The sequence below is a fragment of the Podarcis vaucheri genome (assembly GCF_965113315.1).
Source record: "Podarcis vaucheri genome assembly, chromosome: 13".
NCBI lineage: Eukaryota > Metazoa > Chordata > Lepidosauria > Squamata > Lacertidae > Podarcis > Podarcis vaucheri.
The window spans coordinates 10,969,466-10,995,295 of NC_138751.1; the positions used below are offsets into that span (position 1 = coordinate 10,969,466).

Sequence of the window (25,830 nt, forward strand, 5' to 3'; positions counted from 1 at the left end):
ATATATCACTGTCAAACAGAGACATGAAATAAACAAACCACAGGTATGTGAACTCATGGAAGGTAGCGACTGGAACGATTCATAACATAGACATGACAGTTAAACATGACAAGGTTACAAAACATGAACCCTATTATACCAAGGGAAAGTAATTCAATGTTTATGGAGTTGATGAGCAAGTGCTGTACGACTTGAGTACCATTAGGTTGGGTAGGGAGTTGTACGTTTGGTTCCCTTCCAATTCTTCAATTCTATGGTCATACGGGTAACTCTCAACATTAGTGATACTTGGAGGAGATCCATCAAAATAATTGCACATTTAAAGTACTGTATTTTTCTGTCTATAAGATGCCCCCATGTGTAAGACGCCCCCTAATTTTTGACATTATTTTTTTAGGAAAAAAGCCTAGTCTTATACACAGGGAAATGCCTTATTTAATATGATTAAATAAAGATGACAGTATAGAATCGAAGGTCCGTGGATCTTCTCTGAGATTGGGTGCAGGCAAACCCCGAAATCTCTCATCCCTCTGGCACTCCTTTCAGGCTACGAGAAGTACAACACCATGCGAGCAGATCCTGCGCTCTGCTTCCTGGAGAAGGCTGGTCGCCCTGACGAAAAGGCCATCGCCGCCGAGCATCGCCTGGATGTGGGAGAGGGGTGAGTAGCTGGTGCGTGGGGAGAGGGGGCCTGAAGAAGCACACCTGTGATGACTTGCCATGCTAATACCGAGGCACCGGGTGTCAGTGAGTTCAGCTTGCTTCTCGCAGGAAGTCCTGAGGTGTGTCTGTATGAAGGGGATTGGAGGAGAGCTGAGATTGAAGCGGAAATGACGAACCAGTTCTCTCCCTTCTTTTGCTGGCAGGGTCGATTTCGACAAGGACTGCGAGGACCCGGAGTACAAACCAGTGGGAGGCCCCGCCAAGGAGCCAGATGATGAGGTGAGATCCTGAGCCAGCGCAGTACAGGAGCCAAAAACGTTGCTCCATGTCGCCCCCTTCGCCTGGTTCCCAGCTTCTCACAAAGGCTCTGAGCTCTACAGTCCCGTTAGTCTTAAATAATAATAATAATAATAATAATAATAATAATAATAATAATAATAATAATAAATTTTATTTATATCCCGCCCTCCCCAGCCAAAGCCGGGCTCAGGGCGGCTAACAACAATAAAACAGTACAAAGGTACAACATAAACAACATTCTAAAATCATTCATTATAAAAATTAATTAATTCAAGCCACTAGCAACCATTGGGCCAGAGCTCTGCGAAGATTGCCGAGGGAGGGAGTCAGGCTGTGCCCTGGCCAAAGGCCTGGTGGAACAGCTCTGTCTTGCAGGCCCTGCGGAAGGATGTCAAGTCCCGCAGGGCCCTGGTCTCTTGTGACAGAGTGTTCCACCAGATCAGAGCCACAGCCGAAAAAGCCCTGGCTCTAGTTGAGGCCAGCCTAACTTCTCTGTGGCCTGGGACCTTCAAGATGTTTTTATTTGAAGACCGTAGGTTTCTCTGTGGGGCATACCAGGAGAGGCGGTCCTGTAGGTACGAGGGTCCTAGGCCATATAGGGCTTTAAAGGTTAAAACCAGCACCTTAAACCTGATCCTGTACTCCACCGGGAGCCAGTGCAGCTGGTATAGCACCGGGTGAATGTGATCTCGCAGCGAAGACCTCGTAAGGAGTCTCGCTGCAGCATTCTGCACCCGCTGGAGTTTCTGGGTCAGTCTCAAGGGCAGCCCCACGTAGAGCGAGTTACAATAATCCAGTCTGGAGGTGACCGTCGCGTGGATCACAGTGGCTAGGTCAGGGCGAGAGAGGTAAGGAGCCAACTGCTTAGCTTGGCGGAGATGGAAAAATGCCGCCTTTGTTATAGCTGCAATCTGCGCCTCCATGGAAAGGGAGGTGTCGAAGATTACACCCAAACTCTTAACGGACGGTGCTGGCACTAATTGCGCCCCCGCAAGAGACGGGAGTTGCCCCCCCAATCCCATATCGCCCCGTCCCAGCCAGAGGACCTCTGTCTTCGAAGGATTTAGCTTCAACCGGCTCCCACGTAACCATCCAGCCACAGCTTCCAAACATCTGGTCAGTGTGTCTGGGGCCGAGTCAGGATGGCCATCCATCAACAGATAGAGTTGGGTGTCATCGGCATACTGATGACAACCCAGCCCAAAACTCCGGACAAGCTGGGCGAGGGGGCGCATAAAGATGTTGAAAAGCATCGGGGAGAGTATCGTGCCCTGAGGCACTCCACACACCAAGGAGTGGCGGGATGACAGTTCCCCCCCAAGCGCCACCCTCTGTCCCCGACCAGAGAGAAACGAGCGCAGCCATTGAAGGACTGTGCCCTGGATCCCCACGTCGGTAAGGCGGTGGTCCAAAAGTTCGTGATCGACCATGTCGAAAGCTGCTGATAGATCTAGAAGAATCAGCAGCCCTGACCCGCCTCGATCCAGCTGTCTACGGAGATCATCTGTTAGGGCGACCAGAGCCGTCTCGGTCCCATGACCAGCGCGGAAGCCAGACTGGAATGGATCCAGAGCCAATGTTTCATCCAGAAACCTACCAAGCTGTTCAGCAACCGCTCTCTCAATCACCTTACCCAGGAACGGAAGATTCGAAACCGGGCGGTAATTGGATAGATCTAAAGGATCTAATGATGTTTTCTTTAAGAGCGGGCGCACCACTGCCTCCTTCAGTTCCCCTGGGAATGTCCCGGTGCCAAGGGACAAATTGATGATATCCCCAGGAGGGTCCGCACCTCGTCTGGACACGCTCTAATCAGCCAAGACGGGCACGGGTCGAGAGGACAAGTGGTGGGCTTTCCAGCTCGGAGGAGTCTGTCCACATCGGCTGGGGATATCTGGTCGAAGTGGTCCAATACTGGACCCGAGGACAGTCGAGGGGCCTCCAGTTCCCTTATTGTATCCAAATTGGCAGGGAGGTCATGGCGGAGCGACAAGACCTTCTCCGCAAAAAAGCTCGCAAATGCCTCACAGCCGTGTGTCAATTTGTTATTTAAATTTGGCTGTCCCTCAAGGGACGTTAAAGACCTGATTATGCTAAATAATTGCGCTGGGCGAGAGCTAGCGGATGCAATGGAGGCCGAGAAGTATGACTTCTTAGCAGCCTTCACCGCCATCTCGTAGGTTTTCATAAAAGCCCTATAAGATGTTCTTGAGGCTCCGTCACGGGCACCCCGCCATACTCGCTCTAGCCGTCTGAGGTCCCGCTTCATTTTCCGAAGCTCCTCGGTAAACCAGGGAGCCCGGTTTCTGTGGGGTCGCAGAGGGCGCTTAGGTGCGATCTCATCGATGGCTGCCAGGAGCTGGGTATTAAACTGGTGATGGTGGCTGCCTTTTTCTCCCAGAGGGGAAGTGGGAAGAGTGACACTCTGCCCCACTTCTTCTTTCAGCTCTATGTGCTTTCAAGGCTCAAATTAACTCTACTGGGTCCTTTTGAAAAAGGAAGTGCATTTCTGGGTTCACTTTCTTCTCCTTTGGGGAGGAGACGAATGACCAGTGGTGTTGGTGTTCAAAAATCTCAATGTGCCCACAGACTTAAAAAAGTAAAAAGAAATCTATTCCCCCCCCAATGTATATTTTATAGATATTAAGCTAATATTAAGTTATTGGTTACATGTATTATACACCCAATGCACCTAATGGCAATAAAATCCAGAATAAAAATTTAAAAGATTACAAACAAGTAAGCAATATGACCACAAAATCAGATAAGAGCAGGGGAAAATGGCAGCAAAATTAAATTGGAAATACTGGTTCGAATGCAGAATAGCACATACCAAACAAATCAGCCCAGTAGGTCAGACATTAAAATGAAACAGATTGCCTGTTGATTGAAGGCCACCAAGTATTTGTATTAGGAGCTTGATTTTTAAAAAGGGATATATATTTTTAGAGGGGGAGGGGTGTCTCTTTTTCATTTTGGTGGTATGTTCTGAGTGTGGTCCCTCTATGGTTGGAGTATCTAGTCAGAATAATTGCCCTTATTTCTGACACCAGTCTCTCTGCCGCAGGGTGACCCACTGATGATGATGGATGAGGAAATATCTGTGGTGGACGGTGAAGAAGGTAAATACTTGCTGGCTGAAAGTGCTTGTCAAAGGTGGCAATGGAAACAATACTTTTTGGGGGGGTACTAGCTGTGTGTCGGTTGTGTTGCCAAGGGGGACAGGAATTGCCGTGACGCAGCTTGCGCCTTCCCTTCAGGTCAGCCGGGGAACCTGTTCTGGCCCCCAGCCTCGGCCATCACGGCTCGCTTGCGAAGGCTGATCACCGCCTTCCAGCGGAGCTACAAACGCGAGCAGCTCAAGATGGAGGCTGCGGAACGAGGGGACCGGCGGCGGCGGCGCTGTGAGGCCGCATTCAAGCTGAAGGAGATGGTGCGGCGAGAGAAGCAACAGAGGTAAAAGCTCTGGGCTTGGCTGAGAGGCCGTCAAGGGGCACGTCTTCACAGTAGCCTGGGCTGAGGTGGCCCCCAGTTCCGCAGCCAGAAATGCACAGGACCCCTGAAACAGGCGTAGCGTTACATCAGTGTTTCCCAACCGGTGTTCCGCGGCACACGAGTGTGCCGTGAGACGTTGCCTCGTGTGCCGCGAGATGCCTGGAGGGAGGCGGGCGAGTCGGGCGGCGAGAGGCGGGGCGGCGGCAGCGAGGAGAGGCCGCGCCTCCTGCTGCTGCCTGGCGCTCCTCCTCGCAGCCGGCAGCGCTGCCTGGGCGCCTCCGCGCGACTCTGCCTCGCTGGGTTTGGTCTCCCAGCAGAGACGGGTCACACACGCCCCTCCCTCCCTCCCTCAGCCTGCGCGGAGGGAGAGCCAGAGAGAGGCATCGCTCCTGCACGGCGGGAGAGGGAGCAGCCGGAGCGATGCCCCAAACGAAGGCATGGGACCGGAGGGGAAATCCTCTCCGAGGAGGATTGAGCGCAGCTGAGAGAAGCCTTTCGAGGAGCTGCCGTGTCCCCTGGAAACCCCCTTCCCAGCTCTGCCTGCCTGCCTGCCCAAAGCTTGGAGGTTCCACGGCAAGGGGGAGGGAAAAAACTTTCACTTTTGTGCGTCCCTCCCGGCGTGACGCTGCGCGCTGACGTCACGGGGCGGGGCTTTAATGGTGGTGTGCCGCGAGATTTTTTTTCAGTACACAGGTGTGCCGTTGCCCAAAAACGTTTGGGAAACACTGCGTTACATTATGAAGACAATGGGGGCGTTCTGTTTAGTAGGACTGCCACATCCAATTAAGTAAATCTTAAGGTTCAGTGCTAAGCACATATACCAAGGAGTAGGTTCCATTGAGTTGGTTGGGACTTGCTTCTGAATAATCATGTTTAGGGTTACCCCACTAGAGAGTCGGTCGGTTGGTTGGATGGATTTGCATATAAGTAAAAAAATAAAAATCAGAATTAGGCGGTATACCTTTGGGTTATATTCTTGGCCAGGGAAACCCTACTCGTGAGTAGACCTACTGAACATCCATTAATTTTAATGGGTCAGCTCTGAGTAAAATTAGCCTTGGCTATAACCCTTTACTTTCTATCCTACTTTTTAGAGTGCCAATCCTTCCAAGGCAACAAGAAAAAAGACATGAAACAATAAAAAAGTTTTAAAAATACCAAATCCACCCATTGTTATTTTTATTTTTAAAAAAACCTCAAGCGTGCACTAGGATGAACTGTTGAAAACCATCAGGGATTATGCATAAAAGGAATATTCAGTAAAAATACTAGAAGAGAGAGATATTTTCAGTGGCCTTTGTCAAAATGGGGAGAGCATGAGAGCAGAATGGAACTCCCAGGATGGGAGTTCTAAAAGTGGCATCACCAATGGGCATTTTTTGGGGGGGGGGCTGGGCGGGAACACCTGTCCCTGGTACCTGTCAGTGTGGTCTGATCTTCCTGATTGGTGAACTAGGAAGTGGTTGCTTAGCCCCACCCCTGCATCAGCCAGCCATTGGCTTAGGAGGGGGGTGGAGACTTGGGATCGGTTTGGTTGGGGGTTCTCTTACGGAGACATCTAGCGGGTTTGCTCTTCCCCAACCCTGCCTCTCCTCCAAAGGTGGACACGCCGAGAGCAATCCGACTTCTACCGCGTCGTCTCCACATTCGGGGTGGAGTACGACCCAGACACCATGCGCTTCCACTGGGGCCGCTTCCGGGCCATGGCCCGGCTGGAGAAGAAGACGGACGAGAGCCTCGCCAAGTATTTCCACGGCTTCGTGGCCATGTGCCGGCAAGTGTGCCGGCTGCCTCCCGCAGCAAGCGATGGTTAGTACCTGGGGGCCACAGTGGGTGGGAAGTGGCCAACCCTCCGCACTGGCCATTGACCAGGCTGGCCAAGCCTGATGGGAGTTGGAGTTCCAAAGACACCCAGAGGGCACAAGGTTGAGATGTAAACTATAGAGTGGCTGGTCCAATCAGAGTTCGATCTGCCTTCCTTGCCATCTCTTGGCCTACAGGAATGTGCAGTTGTTTCTGTGGATGGTGAGTGGGAGGTCAGCCGTGGTTATAGTCCCTTCTTCCTTCCAGCTCCTTCAAATCATAGTCCTTGCCCGTTTGTGTTGCTTACCCACCTCCATCCCCAACCTGGGCTTCCATAGCAACATTGGAAACTGTCTTACACCGAGTCAGATCAGTATTGTTGGTACTCAGTGGCCTGGCTCCCTAGGATTTAAGGCAGCCCTACCTGGAGAAGCCAGGGATCATGCGAGGCAGATGCTCTCCTGCTGAGCTGCAGGCACTTCTGGCATGCTACTCTCTGGACTCAGCTGACCACCCCTCCTTTTTTCCTTTCCCCTTTTGAGTTTTCACCTACAGTGGTACCTTGGTTCCCAAACTCAATCCGTTCTGGAAGTCCGTCTGTCTTTCAAAACTTTCACATACCAAGGCGTGGCTTCTGATTGGCCCCGGAAACAATGCCAACAGCCGAAACAGACGTTCGGCTTCCAAAAAAGGTTCGCATACCGGAACACTTCCGGGTTTGCGACGTACGGGAGCTGATTTGTCCGGGAGCCAAGCTGTTCAGGAACCAAGGTACCACTGTATTTGGAGAAGAAAATACAGCAGTAAGTGCCAATGTCTTGAATTGCGAGGTGTATAAAACAAAAAGGTTAAATCTCAATTCCCTTGGTTTCTTAGCACCATACATAAAATACAGTGGTGCCCCGCAAGACAAATGCCTCGCAAGACGGAAAACTCGCTGGACGAAAGAGTTTTCCGTTTTGGAGGTGCTTCGCAAAATGAATTTCCTATGGGCTTGCTTCGCAAGACGACAATGTCTTGCGAGTTCCTGCTGGTTTTTTTTCCTTTCCCCCCCTTTTTCTAAGCCGCTAAGCCGCTTATCAGCTGATCCGATCAGCAGATAAGCAGCTAATAGCGCTAATCCGCTAATCCGTCAATGGGCTTGCTTCGCAAGACGAAAAAACCGCTAGAAGAAGAGAATCACAGAATGGATTCTTTTCGTCTTGCGAGGCAACACTGTACGATAAAATGAAGTAATGTAATCCCTACTTCAGCATGAGCTGGAGGGAGCATCCGTCCATGTGCCTCCCTCTTGTTAAGTAACACATCCTTCCCCCTTCTCCCTCCCAGAGTCTCCAGACCCGACCCTGTTCATTGAGCCCATCACGGAGGAGAGGGCCTCTCGCACCCTGTACCGCATTGACCTCCTGCGGCGCCTGCGGGAGCAAGTCCTGTGCCACCCGCTCTTGGAAGAGCGCCTCGCCCTCTGCCAGCCTCCGGGCCCCGAGATGCCTCCCTGGTGGCAATGCGGGCGCCACGACGGAGAGTTGCTGCGTGGTGTGGCCCGCCATGGCCTCAGCCAGACCGACGCCACCATCATGCCGGACCCGGACTTCTCCTTCTTGGCCGCTCGACTCAACCACATGCACAGTCGGGCGGGGAGCACAGGGACGCTGCCGCCGCCACCCCCGCCGCCTCCCCCGCCACAGCCTTTGGGGCTGCCTCTTTCCGGGGCTGCCGTGGTGACAGCGGCCGCTCCTCCTGCGCCCCTGCTCTTGCCGCCGCCCTTGCATGAGCTCCCCACTCCGCGACAGCAGCCCACAGCCCTCCCCATTAAAGTTGAATCGGTGGACGACTCGGACTCGGAACTGGACCTCAGCAAGATCTCCGCTTCTTCGTCTTGCTCTTCTACTTCGGGGTGCTCCGATGATAGCGATGGTGAGGAATTTTCCCAAGGGGTTTTCTGCCCCCCCCCCTTTCTCCTCTGACCTCTCCACTGGAATATGTGAATCCCCACCTGTTCTTTCCATTGTGGAAATCCAGATGGGTGTACGGAAGGGTCCCTAGTGGTCTCCTGTTTAGGCACAGACTCAGATGAGCGAAGGTGGCTTCTTATTTGTGCTCAGACCCATGCCCTTTCAGAAACGATTGCACGCCACAGTCACCCCGCATGCGTCCTTCCTGGGGCGTTACGGCGTGTCGGATTTTCCTACTCTCAAATTTCCAAAACGAGGGGTGCTAAAAATCGGGAAACACAACTTGGGTATTCAAAATATATTTTGGTTAAATGAAGGTAATTTAGTTTTGCTTGGCAAGTAAAACATGTGTGAATCATTACAAATGATTGCCAAGCACTTGCAGTTTACAATATTAAAATTATTTTTATTATCACCTGAGATCTTCAGAAGGTCAAATTAACATTCTTTGGTTTTCCAAAAGCAGTTTTATGTGCTTCTTCATCAAATGCAGGCATACCAAGCTAAACGTTGTCCGGTCACAAAAATAATAGCAGATTTGAATTCCCCACACCCCAAAACATATTTGAAAGACCGCTCACTGAGGAAATGTGCAAAGGTTATGTTTATCCCCCTAAAATGGCATGCCTTGCTATGGGGTGGCCCCATGCTTTTTCATTCCAGCTATTGCACTGTCTCCTCTAGGTAAAGAGCGTTCCCATCTTCAGGCAGCACAAAAAAAAGCCCCTCAATCAGGCTTTGTGTAGGTTGACATCTCTGCCTGTTTTCACTATGTGTTTCTCCACGGCGGCACCTCTCAGGCTCTTTCTCTCTCCTCCCCCCCCCCCCCCCGGTCTTCTTCCCTGCCAGGCGAAGAGGCCTCTTGTGGCGGGAAGCTGTTTGAGGAGGAAGAGTCGTCGCTTCTCTCTCTGCCCACCTCCCACGAGGGCAACTCCCCACAGCCCAGCGCCTCTGACCTGCTGTTGCAGGAGCGCCAGCGAGCCCACGAGTGGCCAAAGGTAACAGGTTGAGCGGAGGGAGGTGGTTTGTGGCTCTGTAAGTTGTGCTGGAGTGGGGGACAAGCTCCATCTAAGTGCATCCCGAATTGGATCGCCAGGGGTCCAGGGAATCTCAGGCCGAAGAGCCAAGCTGTACTGCACTCCAGGCCCCTCTTCTCTGGCCCATAGGGACTCTTCCCCAGCTCACATTCTCTTTTAAGTGTCTTTGGCTGGAATGTGTCTTTGGACGCTAGCAACGTTTCCCTGCTTGCCTGGCTGAAAAAATCAGAGTGTGGGGGGGAGGTGAGGAGGTGTAGGAACTAGCATAGGCTAGACCAGCTCCCTGAAATTCAAGAATATGCCGCTGTCCCGCGTGGGGATTGAACCTACAACCTTGGTGTTACCAGCACCACACTCTAACCAACTGAACTATCCGGTCCTGGCCGTTCCCGTGCCGTTTTTTAGGCTATTGGAAGTGGACCAGTCAGTGGAAGAGTATCTAACTGAATGCTCATCTTTTTCAGTGGTTCCCAGTTCGAAGCACTGGCATTTGTCCTTTTAAAACCTTATGCCAAGGAGTGGGGAACCTTTTGTCCTCCCAGATGTTGCTAAACTACAACTCCCATCAGCCCCAAGAAGCATGGCCAGGGGCCCAGAGAGTGTAGTTCAGCAACATCTGGCAGGCTAAAGATTCCCCACATTTGTCCTACACGACTTAGGGTCAGGGTACCAAAAGGAACACACTGTCCCAGCTTGTCCATGTGAATGAAGGAGAAAACTCAAAAGCCGCATTTTCTCAAAGACTCAATTTTCTTGGTAGTTTTTATCTTAGTATAACTGTGTGAACTTGCACTAACCCTTCCTCGTGGGGAGGAGGGGACTCAGTTTAAAGATAATAACCATAGCAACCAGTACTCTGGCGCCCTGGAGGAATGCAAGAACTCAGCTAGGCATTGCAGTTACATTTAATCTTAAACTATTGAATAAGGGTGGACTGAACAATGTAGACAGCTAATGAATGAAGATGTTGATGAATGCATGCTTACTAAAGAGTTATTCTTCATTGTCTTTAAGTTCAGTAATATATTATTAAAATGTGAAAGTTGGGGAGCGCGATTCAGAGGAGCGAAAAGATTGCCGATTGTCTTAGATTTGTTGAAATGGGTTATAACTGCTATAGAATGCATTCTTGTGACCAGACTTGTACAAGAGTGCTGCTTATTTGTACGCCATTGCAGTTGTCTTCTCATTTTTCAGGAAACTATCCCTGCGTCCGCTTGTAGCAACAAAGGCCTAGTTTTCACTTAAAGCCCGTGTTTGTTTGGCATTCTATTGGGGACCCCTAGTCAGCAGACCTCTCTTTTTAAAACCTTTGTTTCGTGGACCTGAGTCCGAGATGCAGCAACTGGTTACGAGAGAGGGCCTTCTTAGTGGTGGCACCCCAGTTTCTCAAATTCTATCCCCTGCCAAGCAGATTTGGGTTCCTTTCAGCATGGCTTGTACACAGCCCTCCCAAGTCAGCCAGTGCCTAATAATCTGCCGTTCTCCGGAAGCTGCTCTAAGGTTGTGAAAGAAACCGATGTTTGCATAGTTCCTGTAAGAAATAGTTATCCACAGACTGATCCCAGAGCGGCTTGCGAAGATCAGCAACGAGGCACGATAAGAAAATGCAGCTCAGTAATAAGAAATGGGCTTCTCTCCCTAAAAGGAGAAGGGAGGGGGTTTAGGATGATCCAATTTCCAGATGGAGGAGTGCCAAAGTGAACTTGGAGGATGTGCTCTGCCTGTGGTCAGTCCTGACGGCCTCTTGTTCTCTTCCTTCTGCCAGGACCGAGTGCTCATCAACCGCATCGACTTGGTATGTCAAGCCGTGCTCTCTGGGAAATGGCCGACAGCGCAGCAGGGCCAGGTGGGATCCTGCCTCATGCAGGGAGAAGGCCTCCCCCGCCTGCATGGGGAGTACACCAGCTCTCCCATCCCCCACATCTGCCCCCTGGCATCGCAAGAAGAAGGGACCGCCTCCTTCACCCGCCTCCGGCACAGCGGGCAAGAGAAGGAGTTTACCGTGCAGATCAAAGATGTGAGTGACAGCCGGGCTGAGGGTGGCAGAGCAGCCAGCGTCCGTCCCCCTGGTGTTCAGGCTGGCGACATACGCCAGGGAGGTTTGCCTGTGACGACTTGCCATGCTAATACCGAATCTCCCCTGATCAGAGCCGAGGCTTTGGTCCGGAGATGGATGAAGCAATTTCACTTTTTTGCACTGAGGCACCTCCGTTGTACAGCCTTTTTTAAAAAAAAACAACTGTTGGTTAAGGGTCAGCGGAATGAAAGAGAAGTGAAATATTGAAATCAGATTAAAAAAAAATAAAATACAGTAAACAGAGATTCTTTGCCAACCTAGTTCTCTCCAGATGTTGGTCTATAGCAGTGTTTCCCAAACTTTGGTCTCCAGCTGTTTTCGGACTACAATTCCCATCATCCTTGGCCACTGGTCTTGCTAGCTAGGGATGATGGGAGTTGTAGTCCAACAACAGTTGGAGATGTGTGTTTGGGAAACACTGGTCTACAATAACTCCCATTCTCCATGACCTGGTGGGAGTTACTGTTCAGCAGCATCTGGGAGGGCACCAAGTTGGGGAAGCTCCTTTAGGGAAGCAGGCCTTGCTTTTGCCCTGGTCTCTGCCTTGGCCTCATACTATTTTGGCCTTGCTTTCCCACTTGAAAAAGGAGCCATTATCAGTCTCTTCCCAGGGGGTTTGCCAAGGCTGAAGATGTAGCCAAGCCCTCCTTTGCAGTCCGGATATGACAAACGCAGGAGAGGTTTTCTTGGTTGCTTTCACAATACACGAGACTGAAGTGGCCGGTTTTCTTCATACTTAATATTTTGGGGGAGGTGTATCAATTCCCTCTGATCTAATGCTCAAAGGTACTCCATTTTAGGGAAGCATCAGTGGAGGAAGCGACGGAGAAATAGCCTTGCTTTCTGTTGAGGCTCAGTATAGATGGGAATTTTTGGTGGTGGGTGAAAGTACTTCCTGTAATCAAAGAATTAAAGAGTTGGAAGGGACCCTGGGCCTCATCTAATCCAGCCTCCTGGAATGCAGGAATATATAGCTGTCTCATACAGGGATCCCAATTCTTACAAGGTTGCTTACAGGCTACGTTGAAACGCATTTGTAAGATAGTCGCAAAGTATAAGAAGCATCAGGATCCTTCCCACAGTTGGCCAGGAGATAGGGATGGAGGAGACAGTCTTACTGCAGAGTAAGCTGTGAGGTTGTCTTTGCCTGCCTCCCTTTTCCTTAAAGCAGATTTAGTCCCATACCTGCCCCCATTGTAAGTGCCGCCCTTGGGTCAAAAGCATTTCCCCATCCTTTTTTTATATATACATTTTTATTGATTTTTTAACATATTAATTCCAACATTCATACAACATAACTTCTCATCTTATACAATATTTTTGAACTTCCGTCAATGCCTCTGATGATTTTCTGTTCTTTATCATTTATTAGGCATTTCTTAATTTCATATTACCCTTACAGTGGTGCCTCGCAAGACGAAATTAATCCGTTCCGCGAGTCTCTTCGTCTAGTGGTTTTTTCGTCTTGCGAAGCAACCCTATTAGCGGATTAGTGCTATTAGCGGTTTAGCGGCTATTAAAGGCTTAGCGGCTAAAAGGCTATTAGTGGCTTAGCGGCTTAGAAAAGGGGGGGGGGACCGAAAACAATCGCAAGACTCGCAAGACTTTTTCGTCTTGCGAAGCAAGCCCATAGGGAAATTCGTCTTGCGAAGCGCATCGAAAAATGGAAAACCCTTTCGTCTAGCGGGTTTTTCGTCTTGCGAGGCATTCATCTTGCGGGGCACCACTGTAATTATCCTTAACTAATAATTCTCATTGTCTTTTTTTTGCAATATTTCAAATAAGTCACCTTACAAAACTTCTTGCAAACCTACTAGCGTGATCTAGTTCATCACAATTACTTTTCAAATAGTCCGTAAATTTACTCCAGTTTTCTGAGAATCTCTGGTCCCGCAGGTTTCGAATCCTTCCTGTTAGTTTATCTAATTCTGCATAGTCCATCAGTTTCATCCTCCATTCAGCATTTGAGCCAGTTTGGTGTAGTGGTTAAGAGCGGTGGACTTGTAATTTGGTGAACCTGGGTTCGCTTCCCCGCTCCACTGCATGCAACTGCTGGGTGACCTTGGGCTAGTCACACTTCTTTGAAGTCTCTCAGCCCCACTCACCTCACAGAGTGTTTGTTGTGGGGGAGAAAGGAAAAGGAGATTGTTAGCTGCTTTGAGACTCCTTAAGGGGAGTGAAAGGCGGGATATCAAGTTCAAACACTTCTTCTTCTATTTCCCTATCCTTGGCCTAACCTCTCGTGCTGTCCCTAGGAAGAGGGAATCAAGCTGACCTTCCAGAAGCACAAGCTGGTCCCCAACGGCACTATGCGCGACCGCCCCGCTCTCACTCAGAAGAAGAGTAGCAAGAAGATGGTGGAGGTAAGAGATGGGAGCCTCTGCTGTCCAGAGCACGGGGAGCAGAGGGAAATGTTTTGGTGGGGCACCCTCCCTTTTTCTTTCCCGTCTTACCATCTCTCTCGGGTCTCAGCTGGAGCTGCAGTGTCTGGAGGCACTAAGAGGCCCCGATATCGACCTCGAGGCCCGTATCCCGGTGGTGAACAAGACGGACGGGACGCTTTTGGTGGGTGACGCAGCCCCCCGGCGAGCCGACCTTGAGGTGTGGCTGCAGGCCCACCCAGAGTACGCTGTCGACCCTCGCTTCTTGGCGGTGAGTGTTTGCAGACCCGCCTCCTCCTCTCCTGCTTCCGGGCTTTTCAGACCTTCATGTTCCCTGCCCCAGTGTATGCATCTGCCTTGCATACAGAAGTCACAGCTTCAGTCCCCATCATTTCCAGGTAGAGATCTCCCCTGTCTTGAATTCCTGGGCAGCTGCTGCCAATTAGTATGGGTAGTACTGAACTGGAGGAACCCAGTGGTCCCTGGTCAAAGGCAGCTTCCTATGTTCCCATTTGTTCCACGCTCAGCATAGTTTTCTGTCCCCAAGAGTAGCATGGCAGTAGTAAGAAACAAAAAGGACCATTGATAAAAACAACAATGCATGCAAGTTCAACTGCAGCGGGTATTTTGTATACATGGTAAAATCAAAGAGGATTTTCATCAATGAAAGAATGCTTTCATTAACAGTTCTTAAAAGCAGGGGGAAATTGTCTATCTGGTGCCCAAATGATAGTACTAAGAACTCCAGGAACATAGCAAGCTTCCGCCTTTTACCGAGTCCAGACCCTTGCTCCATCTCATTCAGCTTTGTCTACACTGACTGGCAACAGCTCTCCCGGGTTTCAGACAGGAGTTTCTCCCAGCCTACCTGGGGATACTGAGGATTGAACCTGGCACCTTTTACTTTGCAGCTGAACTATGGCCCTAGGTAGGCCTCCTTGGATGTTAAGCCTCTCAAAGACCTTTTCATTCCAACTTTGGGTGCCAGGCCCCCAAGTCAACATGTCCATTTCTGGTTTCCTTGACTGGCATATTTACTCACTTATTACAGCTGTACCTTAGAAGCCAAATGGAATCCGTTCCGGAAGTCCGTTCGACTTCCAAAACATTAGATAACCAAAGCGTGACTTCCGATTGGCTGCAGGAACTTCCTGCACGCAATTGGAAGCCGCATCAGATGTTCGGCTTCCAAAGAACATTTGCAAACCAGAGCATTCACTTGCGGGTTTGTGGCGTTCGGGAGCCAAAACGTTCGATTCGCAAGGCATTTGGCTTCCAAGGTACGACTGTATCATCATTTACAGATAGGTAGCCGTGTTGGTCTGCCATAGTCAAAATAAAAAAATTCCTTCCAGTAGCACCTTAAAGACCAACTAAGTTAGTTCTTGGTATGAGCTTTCGTGTGCATGGGAATGGGAGATTGGCAGATAGCTGAGATTATACATGACTAAGCCATTTCTCACCTTCTCACCCCTTGCCTTTTCCTGTAAGACCTATTACAGTCGTTAAGAGTCGTCAACAGGCTCATCTCAGCTATCTGCCAATCTCCCATTCCCACCACCCTTCTGAGTAATACCCCTCCCCACCTTCTCACTATATAGAAGGATCTGGCAACTTCTGTTTCAGTGTATCTGAAGAAGTGTGCATGCACACAAAAGCTCATACCAAGAACTAACTTAGTTGGTCTTTAAGGTGCTACTGGAAGGAATTTTTTTATTTTGTATCATCATTTATATCTTCTAATAGTCTCAGGGTAGCACAAGTGGCTGTTCTCTCCTTTGCTCCCATTTTATCCTCACGGTGACCTTTTTTAGGTAGGTTGAGACGTTAAGACTGTCCCGATGCTCATGGATTTGAACTCCTCAAGATTTCCCTGTTGATCCAAGTAATTTGTGCTCTCTCTGCCTCTGGATTATTGCTTCCCGTCAGCATAGGGGATCCTAGTACAGATTACGATGCCCTCTTTCTGATAGCAGTCTGTAGAAGGGAGCCTGATTTTGTACAAAACAACTGAAACAAACCTTTTCTGGATCTCCAGGGTTCAGAGACACATGGCCCACCCTTGCTCCACGGGGCAGCGACTAACTCTTACCTCTTTTTTCCTCTCGCCAGTACATGGAGGAGCGGCGGAAGCACAGGTGGCCTCGCTTTCCCAAGCCTGTTCCAATAGAGCCGGCCTGCCTGATGGGTCTGGAGCGGATGCAGGCAGCCAGCATCTCTGCTAACGGCAAGAAGGTGATTAAACCGCAGGCATTCCCTCTCGCTCTTTGCATCTGGAATTTCCTGTCCTATTATAGCTAGCCAAAAAGGCTTCTTGTTTCTTTCTATAGCCGTTCGGTAATAAGAGTCTTGATTTTTATTTGCTGTTAAAAATGGCAGCTGAAAAAACTCACACCCTTTACAGTTTTCCTTTATCATTTATTTTTTTTTAAGAGTTTTGCATTCTCCCTGGTGATCTGTGTAGAGACATGCCCTACAAATGGCACGCATGGAGACAGTTTGAGGCAGGCAATAAAGATGGGAGGGAAGGGAATAGCCTACTAGATTTTTCCCTCCTCCAAGTGTTAGAATCATAGAATTGTGGAGTTGGAAGGGAGGCAAAAGCCCCCCTAGTCCAACCCCCTGCAACGCAGTGTTCTCTTTTACTTCTCCCTAGAGCTTCCTGCCCGATCCCACCATGAACCGCCTCCTTCCCGGACCAGTTGGGGCCGAGAGTGCCCAGAAGCGGGGCCGCCAGACCCCCATGGAGTTTTCCAACATGATGGCTCTGATGGGTGCCGGGCGGGTCCAGCTGGGCGCCGCGGGGCCCCTCTCCTTGCACCATGCCCACTTCCAGGCCAGCACGGCCCACGGCTCTCCCTTACAGTACATGCCCTTTTCGACTGCCGCCGCTGCCGCCTCAGCCTCCGCCGCCTCGTCCTCCGCTGCCGCAGCCCTGCTCCACCCCGGCCTGGGCCACCCCGGCTACGCCACGGGTGCCTTGCACCTGGGTCACCCACAAGCCGTGGACGAGGACGACGAGGAAGACGAGATGGACGACTTGTCTCAGGGCTACGCCAGCTCGGAGCGGGACTTCTCCTTGCTCGACGACGACCCCATGATGCCAGCCAACTCCGACTCCAGCGAGGAGGGCGACGAGGAGGGCGACGACTGAGCATTTTTCGCGCCCGCAAATGGGCAGGACGCAAAACAGGGTCCAGTTGACTGGGACTTAGCCGTCTCCTCGTTGTTGAATTTGACAGGCCCAGGGACAGGCCAGTTGGGTTCTCCCTCGTTCCGACACACACGTGGCTTGCGGGAAGGGCAAAAAAACGAGAGGTTCCTTCCAGCCCGGGAAGGTCCGGTTAGGCAACCGCTCTCCTTGCGTGGCTTACTGTTTTTCTTTTTTTAACAAAATATGGCTGTTGGTTTGGTTGGCGAGCCCTGCCGGCATTTGGTATCCATTGTGAAACTGTTCTTGTGAGCTGCAGTCTTGATCTGCCTGGGCAGCAAGACCACAGCGGGGGCCCTGTCTAGTCGAAACGATCTGGGTATAGTTAGCAGCTCCTCTTCTCCCCCTGCCCCACTCCCCTTTTGGCTCTCCCCCCACAGCCTGTTCCATTTCTCTCCTGCCCTTCCCTCCCTCCCCCCTCCCTCTCCCCCCCACCCCAGGTTCATGTGCTGTAACATAAATGCGAAAAGAGGGTGGGGCCTCCCCCTTTCTCTCCGTCCCCCTGTCTCCATGTGGGTGGGGTTTATATTTATAAATATGTAATATGTCTTGTGTAATATGGCCGAGGCTGTGGGGTTGAACTTGTGGGGGAGTCAAGTCACGGAGGGTGGGTTTTTGGGGGGTGGGGTGGCAAGGGGCTGTGGGGGGAAGAGAAGGTAGAGCTTCCTGTAGCTGGATTTCTCCTTTTTTTCTTTCATTTTTTAATAAAAGGAACAAAATGCACACACACACACACGGGAGAGAAAAAACCAATTCCACCCCCCATCCTACTCCTCCATGCTGTTGTATCAATTGCATAAAAATCTTCCTGAGAATTGGGACGTGCATCTGTGTTGTCTGGTGTGTGTTTCTCTCTTCGTCCTTGCAAATAAAGAGTCATGCGAAGTCCAAGTAAAGCAGGCATGTCCAAAGTCCGTTTCGGGGGCCTAATCCGGCCCGCCAGTCGGTTTAATCCGACCCCTGCAGCAGTTTATTTCCTGGGGTAAAATCCCCCCCAAAAAACCTCTACAACTTCACTCCTTAAAAAAGAAAAGGTCAACAACTTTGGTTGGCCCTTCGATCGGCCTTCACGGCCCTTGACTTCATCAAACCTGGCCCTCTTTGAAAAAAGTTTGGACACCACTGAAGTAAAGACTTAGGATCTAGACAGTGCCTCCCCTCCCCCCCACTTCCTAAGAGGTAGTACAGTGGTACCTCTGGTTACGAACTTAATTCGTTCTGGAGGTCCGTTCTTAACCTGAAACCGTTCTTAACCTGAGGTGCCACTTTAGCTGATGGGGCCTCCTGCTGCCACCGTGCAATTTCTGTTCTCATCCTGAAGCAAAGTTCTTAGCCCGAGGTACTATTTCTGGGTTAGTGGAGTCTGTAACCTGAAGCGTCTGTAACCCGAGGTACCACTGTATATCTGTTTGGGACAACTCATACCTGTTTTAGTAGCAGAACTCATGCTTTGTACACTAAAGGTCCCAATTTCAGTCAAAGGCTCGGAGAAGGAAGCTCCTCTTTCAAACCCAGGAAAAGTGCTGCTAGGCAGTGTACAATACAGAGCTAGACTGCCCAGTAGTCTGATTTGGTGTAAGTTAGCCTTCTGTGCTGTAACAACCTTTTTTAAATTACCATATTTTTCGCTCTATAAGACACACCGGACCACAAGACGCACCTAGTTTTTGGAGGAGGAAAACAAGAAAAATAATAATCTGAATCTCAGAAGCCAGAACAGCAAGAGGGATCGCTGCGCAGTGAAAGCAGCAATCCCTCTTGCTGTTCTGGCTTCTGGGATAGCTGCGCAGCCTGCATTCGCTCCATAAGACACACACACACACACACATTTCCCCTTACTTTTTAGGAGGGAAAAAGTGAGTCTTGCAGAGCAATAAATACGGTATTATTTCATACCCTCAAACTCTCCCTACCATCGATTCAGGCTGCAATTTTTTGGCATGCTTTCCTGGCAATAACGTCCACTGTGTCCTTCAGCACATGCGCCTAGGAGCATCCTTCACGGTGCCCTGTTTTTGCTCTGATCCTGAAAAGCCTACCCTCCATCAGAAGGGCCACAGCTCAGGAGAGGAGCATCTGCTTTGTGTGTAGAACATCCCAGGTTCAATTGCCTACGTCTCCAATTGGGGTTGGGAGAGATGTCTGCTGGGAACCCTGAAGACCCAGTTCCAGCCAGTGTCGACAATATTGAGTTTGATGGACCAGTGGTCTGACTCAGTATGACTTCCTATGTTCCAATAGATGGATTGTAGCTCTCCCACTGAGAATCGGAATTGTAAAGTTGGGGAGGGGACCCTGAGGGTCATCTAGTTCAACCCCTTGCAATGCTGGAATATGCAGCTGTCCCATATGGCAATCGAACCTGCAGCCGTGGTGTTAGCAGCAGCACACTAAGCAACTGAGCTATCCAGGCTGCTTCTCCGTTTAAAAAATGAAAAAGCTGCAAGGATGATTTCTCAGCCAAGCAATTTTCCCATGCTGCCTCTTCCTTTTTTTGCAAGTTGCTGTAATTTGTGAACTTGAGAGCCCTGTGGCATCAGGCCAAAGCATCCTGTTATCACAGCGGCCAAGCAGTTGCCTATAGGAGCACAACGGCATTCTCGGCTCTTGTGATTCCCTGCAACTGGCATTCAGAGGAACGCTGCCTCTTGACAGCTGTGGTGAGACACAGCTATTGTGGCTAAAAGTGTGAGTCTTCCATAGATTTATCTGATCCTCTTTGAAACTTTAGCTGTCAAATATGATGTTGGTTTGTTTGGAACAATGACTTGGGTTCAAGACAGAATATCCATCCCTCCTTTTGGTGGCTACCTGCACCAGTTAGGCATAAAGCACCTTGAAAGAAGGGACCCACAGCCAAAACGTGTGATCAGCCATTTGAGCCCAGGAACTGGCATGCAGAGTCCAAATATTATGGCTTATAGTTGTTGCTCATTACTGGCTCAATCCCTGGCATCTCCAGGTAGGGCTGGGGAAAAGACCCCCATCTAAAATCATGGAGAGAAACTGACAGTCGCTATAGGCAGTGGTGGAGAGCTGCCTTACTAGGGCAGCTAGCTTTGAGCTTTAACACTTTCCTTTTACCACCCTGCCCTACCCCAAGCCCTGGTCTGCCTTTAAGAGCTAGCATAACGCTTCTAACTGAATAAGCTAGACCCTAGTGGTGCTTCAAAGTTCAAGCATCAAATACATTGATGATTCCATTTGGTTAAAAATGAGGTGCCAGCATTCATCACTTGATAAAATTACTTCTAAGTAATACCCCTCCCCACCTTCTCACTATATAGAAGGATCTGCCAACTTCTGTTTCAGTGTATCTGAAGAAGTGTGCATGCACATGAAAGCTCATACCAAGAACTAACTTAGTTGGTCTTTAAGGTGCTACTGGAAGGAATTTTTTTATTTTGATTATGGCAGACCAACACGGCTACCTATCTGTAATTGATAAAAGAGCTGTGGGTGCCAGAACACAACAGGTGCCATGGACTAAAAATAAAAATTATGGCACTTTGTACACACACTAAGCACTGGCTTTTAACGGACAAAGGGGTGTTATAAGAATTCTAAGGTCTCAAATACGGAATAAATATTCATAAATGCACACACATCTAAATATATAAATCATGTGTCTGAAATAGTACAGGAGAGCAATCCTGAAGCCAGTTTGACTCTCCCAATGACCCCAAATATTCCTCTGCAGTAAGGGAGGCAAATGGGGAAAGCCTTCCCATTGTCTTTTCACTAACAAATCCTGTTTTAACGGCATATTTGTGTATGAATAGGGTGAGCCTGTGACCTGGATTCAGGAGCTAAAGTATTAACCACAAAAGAATGGCCAGGTAATGCAATCAGCGACCATTTTTAGGTATCCTAGCAGACAGGATTTCTGCTGTAGACCAGCTTCCTATGATAGATGGATGATTTGGGGGTGTTCTTTGGCTAAGGGGGTTGGACAATGTTGAAAATCTTTAAAGGTTCCTGCACAATTTTGTTCATGGTCTCTCCCTCCTTGAAAGGAGAAGAGGGAACTCTGAGGCAACAGAAAAATACCTGCCTTGTTTTCCACTGGATCCTGCCTCCATACATCCTTCTCTGACTGATCACAGACGTGAGGGACTCAAGAGTCCCATGAGGAGCTGGGCAGCCAAAACCAAACCCCAATTTTTACATCAGGAGCAGCATTATTGCCAATTTTTATCTAGGCTAGGGACCTAATCATCCGCCAAAACCAGAGCACAGCCTCCTTTTCTCTTTCACTACACATGCTTACTGAGATGGAACATGGCAAGCTTTCATCAAGCAGCCATATGCTCTTGTGCATAGATGTCATTTTACTTCTGTTTTTGTCATACTTGCTCTTATTTTGAAGGCAAATTTTGTTTTCAAGAACTCTCCTGTGGGTGTCTTGACCGTCAGCTCTGTCAACTGCAGCCAACAGCTTGAGCTTTTCCTAAGTTAGTGTTGGCAGCTTTTTGGACACCGTTGACAGAATTTTCTTGAAGAGAAGCTATAGGCGAAAGTCTTCCAGTGGTAGAAACTTTGGTCCAGATTTCATTTGGGTACCATTGGTTTTGGCAGAGGTGGTTTTGCAGGATATCTAGCAGTTCCTGTAAAGCAGGCTTGGAGAAATGGTTGGCCTCCTTGCTGTAGCTGAACCACACTTCCCATCAGTCCCAAGTAGCCTGGCCAAATGATGGGAGCTGTAATTCAGCAACAGCTGGAAGGTCAGAAGTTCCCTACACCTGATGTAAAGTGAGCAATGAGTCTCCACCACCCAATCCACCTCTTCTGCCCTACTTTACTCAGATATTTGCTTCTTCCTTTACATTTGTAGGTCAAAACAAAACATCAATATTTTGGGGCAATCTCGTAGCCAAATGATTAAGAGGTGATAGAAGTTTATAAAATTTGTGCATGCCATGTTGAAAGTGGATAGAGACCTTTTTCTCCCTCATAATATACTAGAACTTGACATTCGATGACACTAAATGTTGGAAGATTCAGGATGGGCAAAAGAAAGGACATCGCTGCACGTAGAAACTATAGAACTCACACCCACAGAAGGCAGTGATGGCCACCAATTTGCACAGCTTTAAAAGAAGGCTAGATGAATTCACGGAGGAGAGGGCTACGCTCTGTGTTAAGTTGTGGGTGAACATATCAGACGACACAGCGATTCTTCAGACAGCTCTTGTTTATTCACAGGCCAGAACAGAACTGGGCTGAAGGGTTCAGCCAACCTACTTATATAGAGCTCAACTACAAGGCAACAGTAACAACTTTCTGTAACTATCCATTCACTGAACGTCACTTCCAATTCCTTATTTGCATATGTGGACCTGAGTGAAAACTATATACAGTATCCCCCTGCTAGCCCAGGGTGAGAACTTCAGTACATAATACTCTGCCATTATTCAGAGCCACCAATGCTTCTGAATACCAGTTGCTGGGAAGCGCAGAAGGGAAGGAGAGTATTCTCGTGCTTGATTCGTACGGGAATAGATGGCCCATTGGCCTGATCCAGTAGGAGTGGCCTGCGTTCTCAAGAAAAGCCTGCTGGCCCAAGCCAAAAGCCCATCTATTCCAGCATCCTGTTCTCACAGTGGGCAACTAGATACCTTTGGCAGGACCATAAACAGGACCTGAGCACCACAGCATTGTTCTCCTCCCGCAATTTCAAGCAACTCGCATTCGCACTGTTTTACCTCCCTCTTCTTTCCCTTGGCACAGTAACCAAATGGTTATGATCGCTAATGCTTTTTGGAGACAGCCATGCAGGCAGTATTTAAAATATTGCTCCCCTTGCAAAAGGCTTTGTAGTGTCCCAGAGGTGCAAATCTCTCTCCCCTTGTTCTGCTTTGCCACCTGGTAACACAAACCCTCCAAGTATCCCTATTTTCCAGGGACAGTCCTGGATTTACAGAAGCCATCCCAGTTTCTGACTTGATCCTGGAGTGTTCCACTTTTCCTTGGTACATCCCCATTTTCATCAGAGAAATGCTGGAGGGCATGGTAAAGGTAAAGGTAAAGGTAAAGGGACCCCTAACCATTAGGTCCAGTCGTGGCCGACTCTGGGGTTGCGGTGCTCATCTCGCTTTATTGGCCGAGGGAGCCGGCGTGCAGCTTCCGGGTCATGTGGCCAGCATGACTAAGCCACTTCTGGCGAACCAGAGCAGTGCACAGAAACACCGTTTACCTTCCCGCTGGAGCGGTACCTATTTATCTACTCGCACTTTGACATGCTTTTGAACTGCTAGGTTGGCAGGAGCAGGGACCGAGCAACGGGAGCTCACCCCGTCGCAGGGATTCGAACCGCCGACCTTCTGATTGGCAAGTCCTAAGCTCTGTGGTTTAACCCACAATGCCACCTGCGTCCCCAGGAGGGCATGTTAGGGCATCCCTATTTTCATCGGATAAATGTTGGAGGATATGGTGTTCTCCGATCCCAAACCAAGGAGATAAGTACCGTATTTTTTGCCCCATAGGACACACTTTTTCCCCTCCAAAAATGAATGGGAAATGTGTGTGCGTCCTATGGGGCGAATGCAGGCTTTCGCTGAAGTCTGGAGAGCGAGAGGCATCGGTGCGCACCGACCCCTCTCGCTCTCCAGGCTTCAGGAAGCTATCCGCAAGCCTTGCAAGCCGGGTGGGAGTTCCAGCGGGCTCACAAGGCTTGCGGACAGCAGCCTGCAGCCCCCGCGAGTGTCCGCAAGCCTTGTGCGCCCGGCAGGAGGTCCCGCCGAGCGCGCGAGGCTTGGGGAGGCAGCCTGTCGCCCGAAGCACGGGGAGCCCTCTGGAGGGTGCCCCGTGCTTCGGGCAGGTGAGTGCAAGGCTTGGGGCGGCAGCCAGGGCGGGGGGGGGGAAATAATTTTTTTTTATTCATTTCCCCTCAAAAAACGAGGTGCGTCCTATGGGCCATGCGCCCTATAGGACGAAAAATACGGTAACTAAAAAACCCTGCATAGGGAAGTTGTTTAATGTTTTATTGCCTTTTTGTAAATTCTGGAAGTTGTTCGGAGTGGCTGGGGCAAACTCGTCAGATGGGCAGAGTACAAATAATCAAATTATTATTATTATTATTATTATTATTATTATTATTATTATTATTATTATTATTACAGAAGGATGTCCCTATTTTCATCTGCGAAATCTTGGCAGGTATGGAATCGCTGTACAACACTTGGAAAGGAGCAACCGTGCACTGAAGGCCACGATGACGTAACTGGACAGCAAATGAGGTTAACTGGTCGTGTACTATTTGCATGCTGAGCGCTCTTGCACGGTTGTGCTCCCGCGCATGCGCTCTTCCGGCCAAATGGCCAGCTGGTGGGACCTGAAGCCCGCGCGGTGATTTGATTGTGTCAAGCTGATCAGAGAGCCACGAAATGTAGCAAGCCATCTAGCTGTCTGGATATGGAACTTCCGGGTTCACATGACAGAAGCCATTTTTAAGCAGCTCCCCGCGAGAGGAAATGGTAGCCGCTTATTATAGGAAGCAGTGGACAAATTCCGAATTTCGCCGTAGTCTTAGTTGTGGGACCCAAGAAGCCCAGAACTTATACTGAGTCAGACCCATGGCCCGCATAACTCTTGCCTTACCTACCTCTCGGCTTGCAAAAGAGTAGCGGACAACGGACCCTGCAGTGCAGTCCACTTTTAAATTTTAATATTACAGGTTATTCTAGCCAAAAGTGACACCCCGTAAGATTGCAGCAAAATTAAGTTTTAGCAGCGGCTTCTCTACAGGACCCCAGGTCCAGAATTCGGTCGCTTTTGAGAAACCTTCAGCTTCATTGGCTCGTAGGGAAACTTGATGGAATTTATAAACTGAATGGATCATACTGAATGGATCATACTGGGGGGGGGGGACCCGAGTTATGGAAGAGTAGGAAGGCTCAAGCAGTATGTGGACCGAGAACTCCCAGAAGTGCAAGCTGGATTTAGAAGAGGCAGAGGAACCAGAGACCAAACTGCAAACATGCGCTGGATTATGGAGAAAGCCAGAGAGTTCCAGAAAGACATCTACTTCTGCTTCATTGACTATGCAAAAGCCTTTGACTGTGTTGACCACAGCAAACTATGGCAAGTTCTTAAAGAAATGGGAGTGCCTGATCACCTCATCTGTCTCCTGCGAAATCTCTATGTGGGACAAGAAGCTACAGTTAGAACTGGATATGGAACAACTGATTGGTTCCAAATTGGGAAAGGAGTACGGCAAGGCTGTATATTGTCTCCCTGCTTATTTAACTTATATGCAGAATTCATCATGCGAAAGGCTGGGCTGGATGAATCCCAAGCCGGAATTAAGATTGCCGGAAGAAATATCAACAACCTCAGATATGCAGATGACACAACCTTGATGGCAGTGTTAACGGAAAAATCTGAGGGCTCCCTTGGACAAAAACAAAGACACCAACCAGGATAACTTGGAGCAAAACAGCAGCCTGTAGGCTTGGCCTTTATTGAACTGTTGCAACAGGGTTCCCTTCCCTTGCAAGAGAGAGGAAAGACCCAGAACAATGGCCTGCAAGGCCTTATAAAAACTTTTGAAATTCCCATCCTCCAGGTTAAGCCCACCCCCAGAAACATCATGCATACATTACAGAAAGGAGGGGTTGACATCATGCATACATTACAGAAGGGGTTGACATCATGCATACATTACAGAAAGGAGGGGTTGAGGGAGGAGTTGTGGTGGTAACCTGAGTGTCCAGTCACCCAGCTGGTTCCTCCTTTCCCCCTCCCCATGAGTACTTTCCAGGTGACAATGGGGAGTTTGCAGTTTCCTGCCCCCAGAGGGAAGATCTGATCATTGTCCTTTGTTTCAGCCTGTGGTGAATCCACTGTTCTTTGTGATTTTGATGGTCTTCTGTCTGGGATTATCAAGGTTGACATAGCAACTGGG

At 49.4% G+C, this 25,830-nt stretch overlaps 1 protein-coding gene across 4 annotated transcripts in view; it reads left to right on the plus strand.

Annotated features, from left to right (window-relative positions):
- CHD8 (chromodomain helicase DNA binding protein 8) overlaps positions 1–17,752 on the plus strand; it is a 69,335-nt gene extending 51,583 nt beyond the window's left edge. For all 4 annotated transcript variants that reach the window (XM_082195727.1, XM_082195730.1, XM_082195728.1 and 1 more), the window contains 12 exons: positions 547–661; positions 867–942; positions 4,031–4,085; positions 4,224–4,419; positions 6,059–6,267; positions 7,591–8,178; positions 9,066–9,214; positions 11,022–11,273; positions 13,589–13,696; positions 13,806–13,985; positions 15,827–15,949; positions 16,371–17,752. In XM_082195727.1, the coding sequence (XP_082051853.1) occupies positions 547–661; positions 867–942; positions 4,031–4,085; positions 4,224–4,419; positions 6,059–6,267; positions 7,591–8,178; positions 9,066–9,214; positions 11,022–11,273; positions 13,589–13,696; positions 13,806–13,985; positions 15,827–15,949; positions 16,371–16,868 (2,549 nt within the window). In that variant the 3' untranslated portion in view covers positions 16,869–17,752. The remainder of the gene's footprint in view (positions 1–546; positions 662–866; positions 943–4,030; positions 4,086–4,223; positions 4,420–6,058; positions 6,268–7,590; positions 8,179–9,065; positions 9,215–11,021; positions 11,274–13,588; positions 13,697–13,805; positions 13,986–15,826; positions 15,950–16,370) is intronic.
- The last annotated feature ends 8,078 nt before the right edge of the window (positions 17,753–25,830 follow it).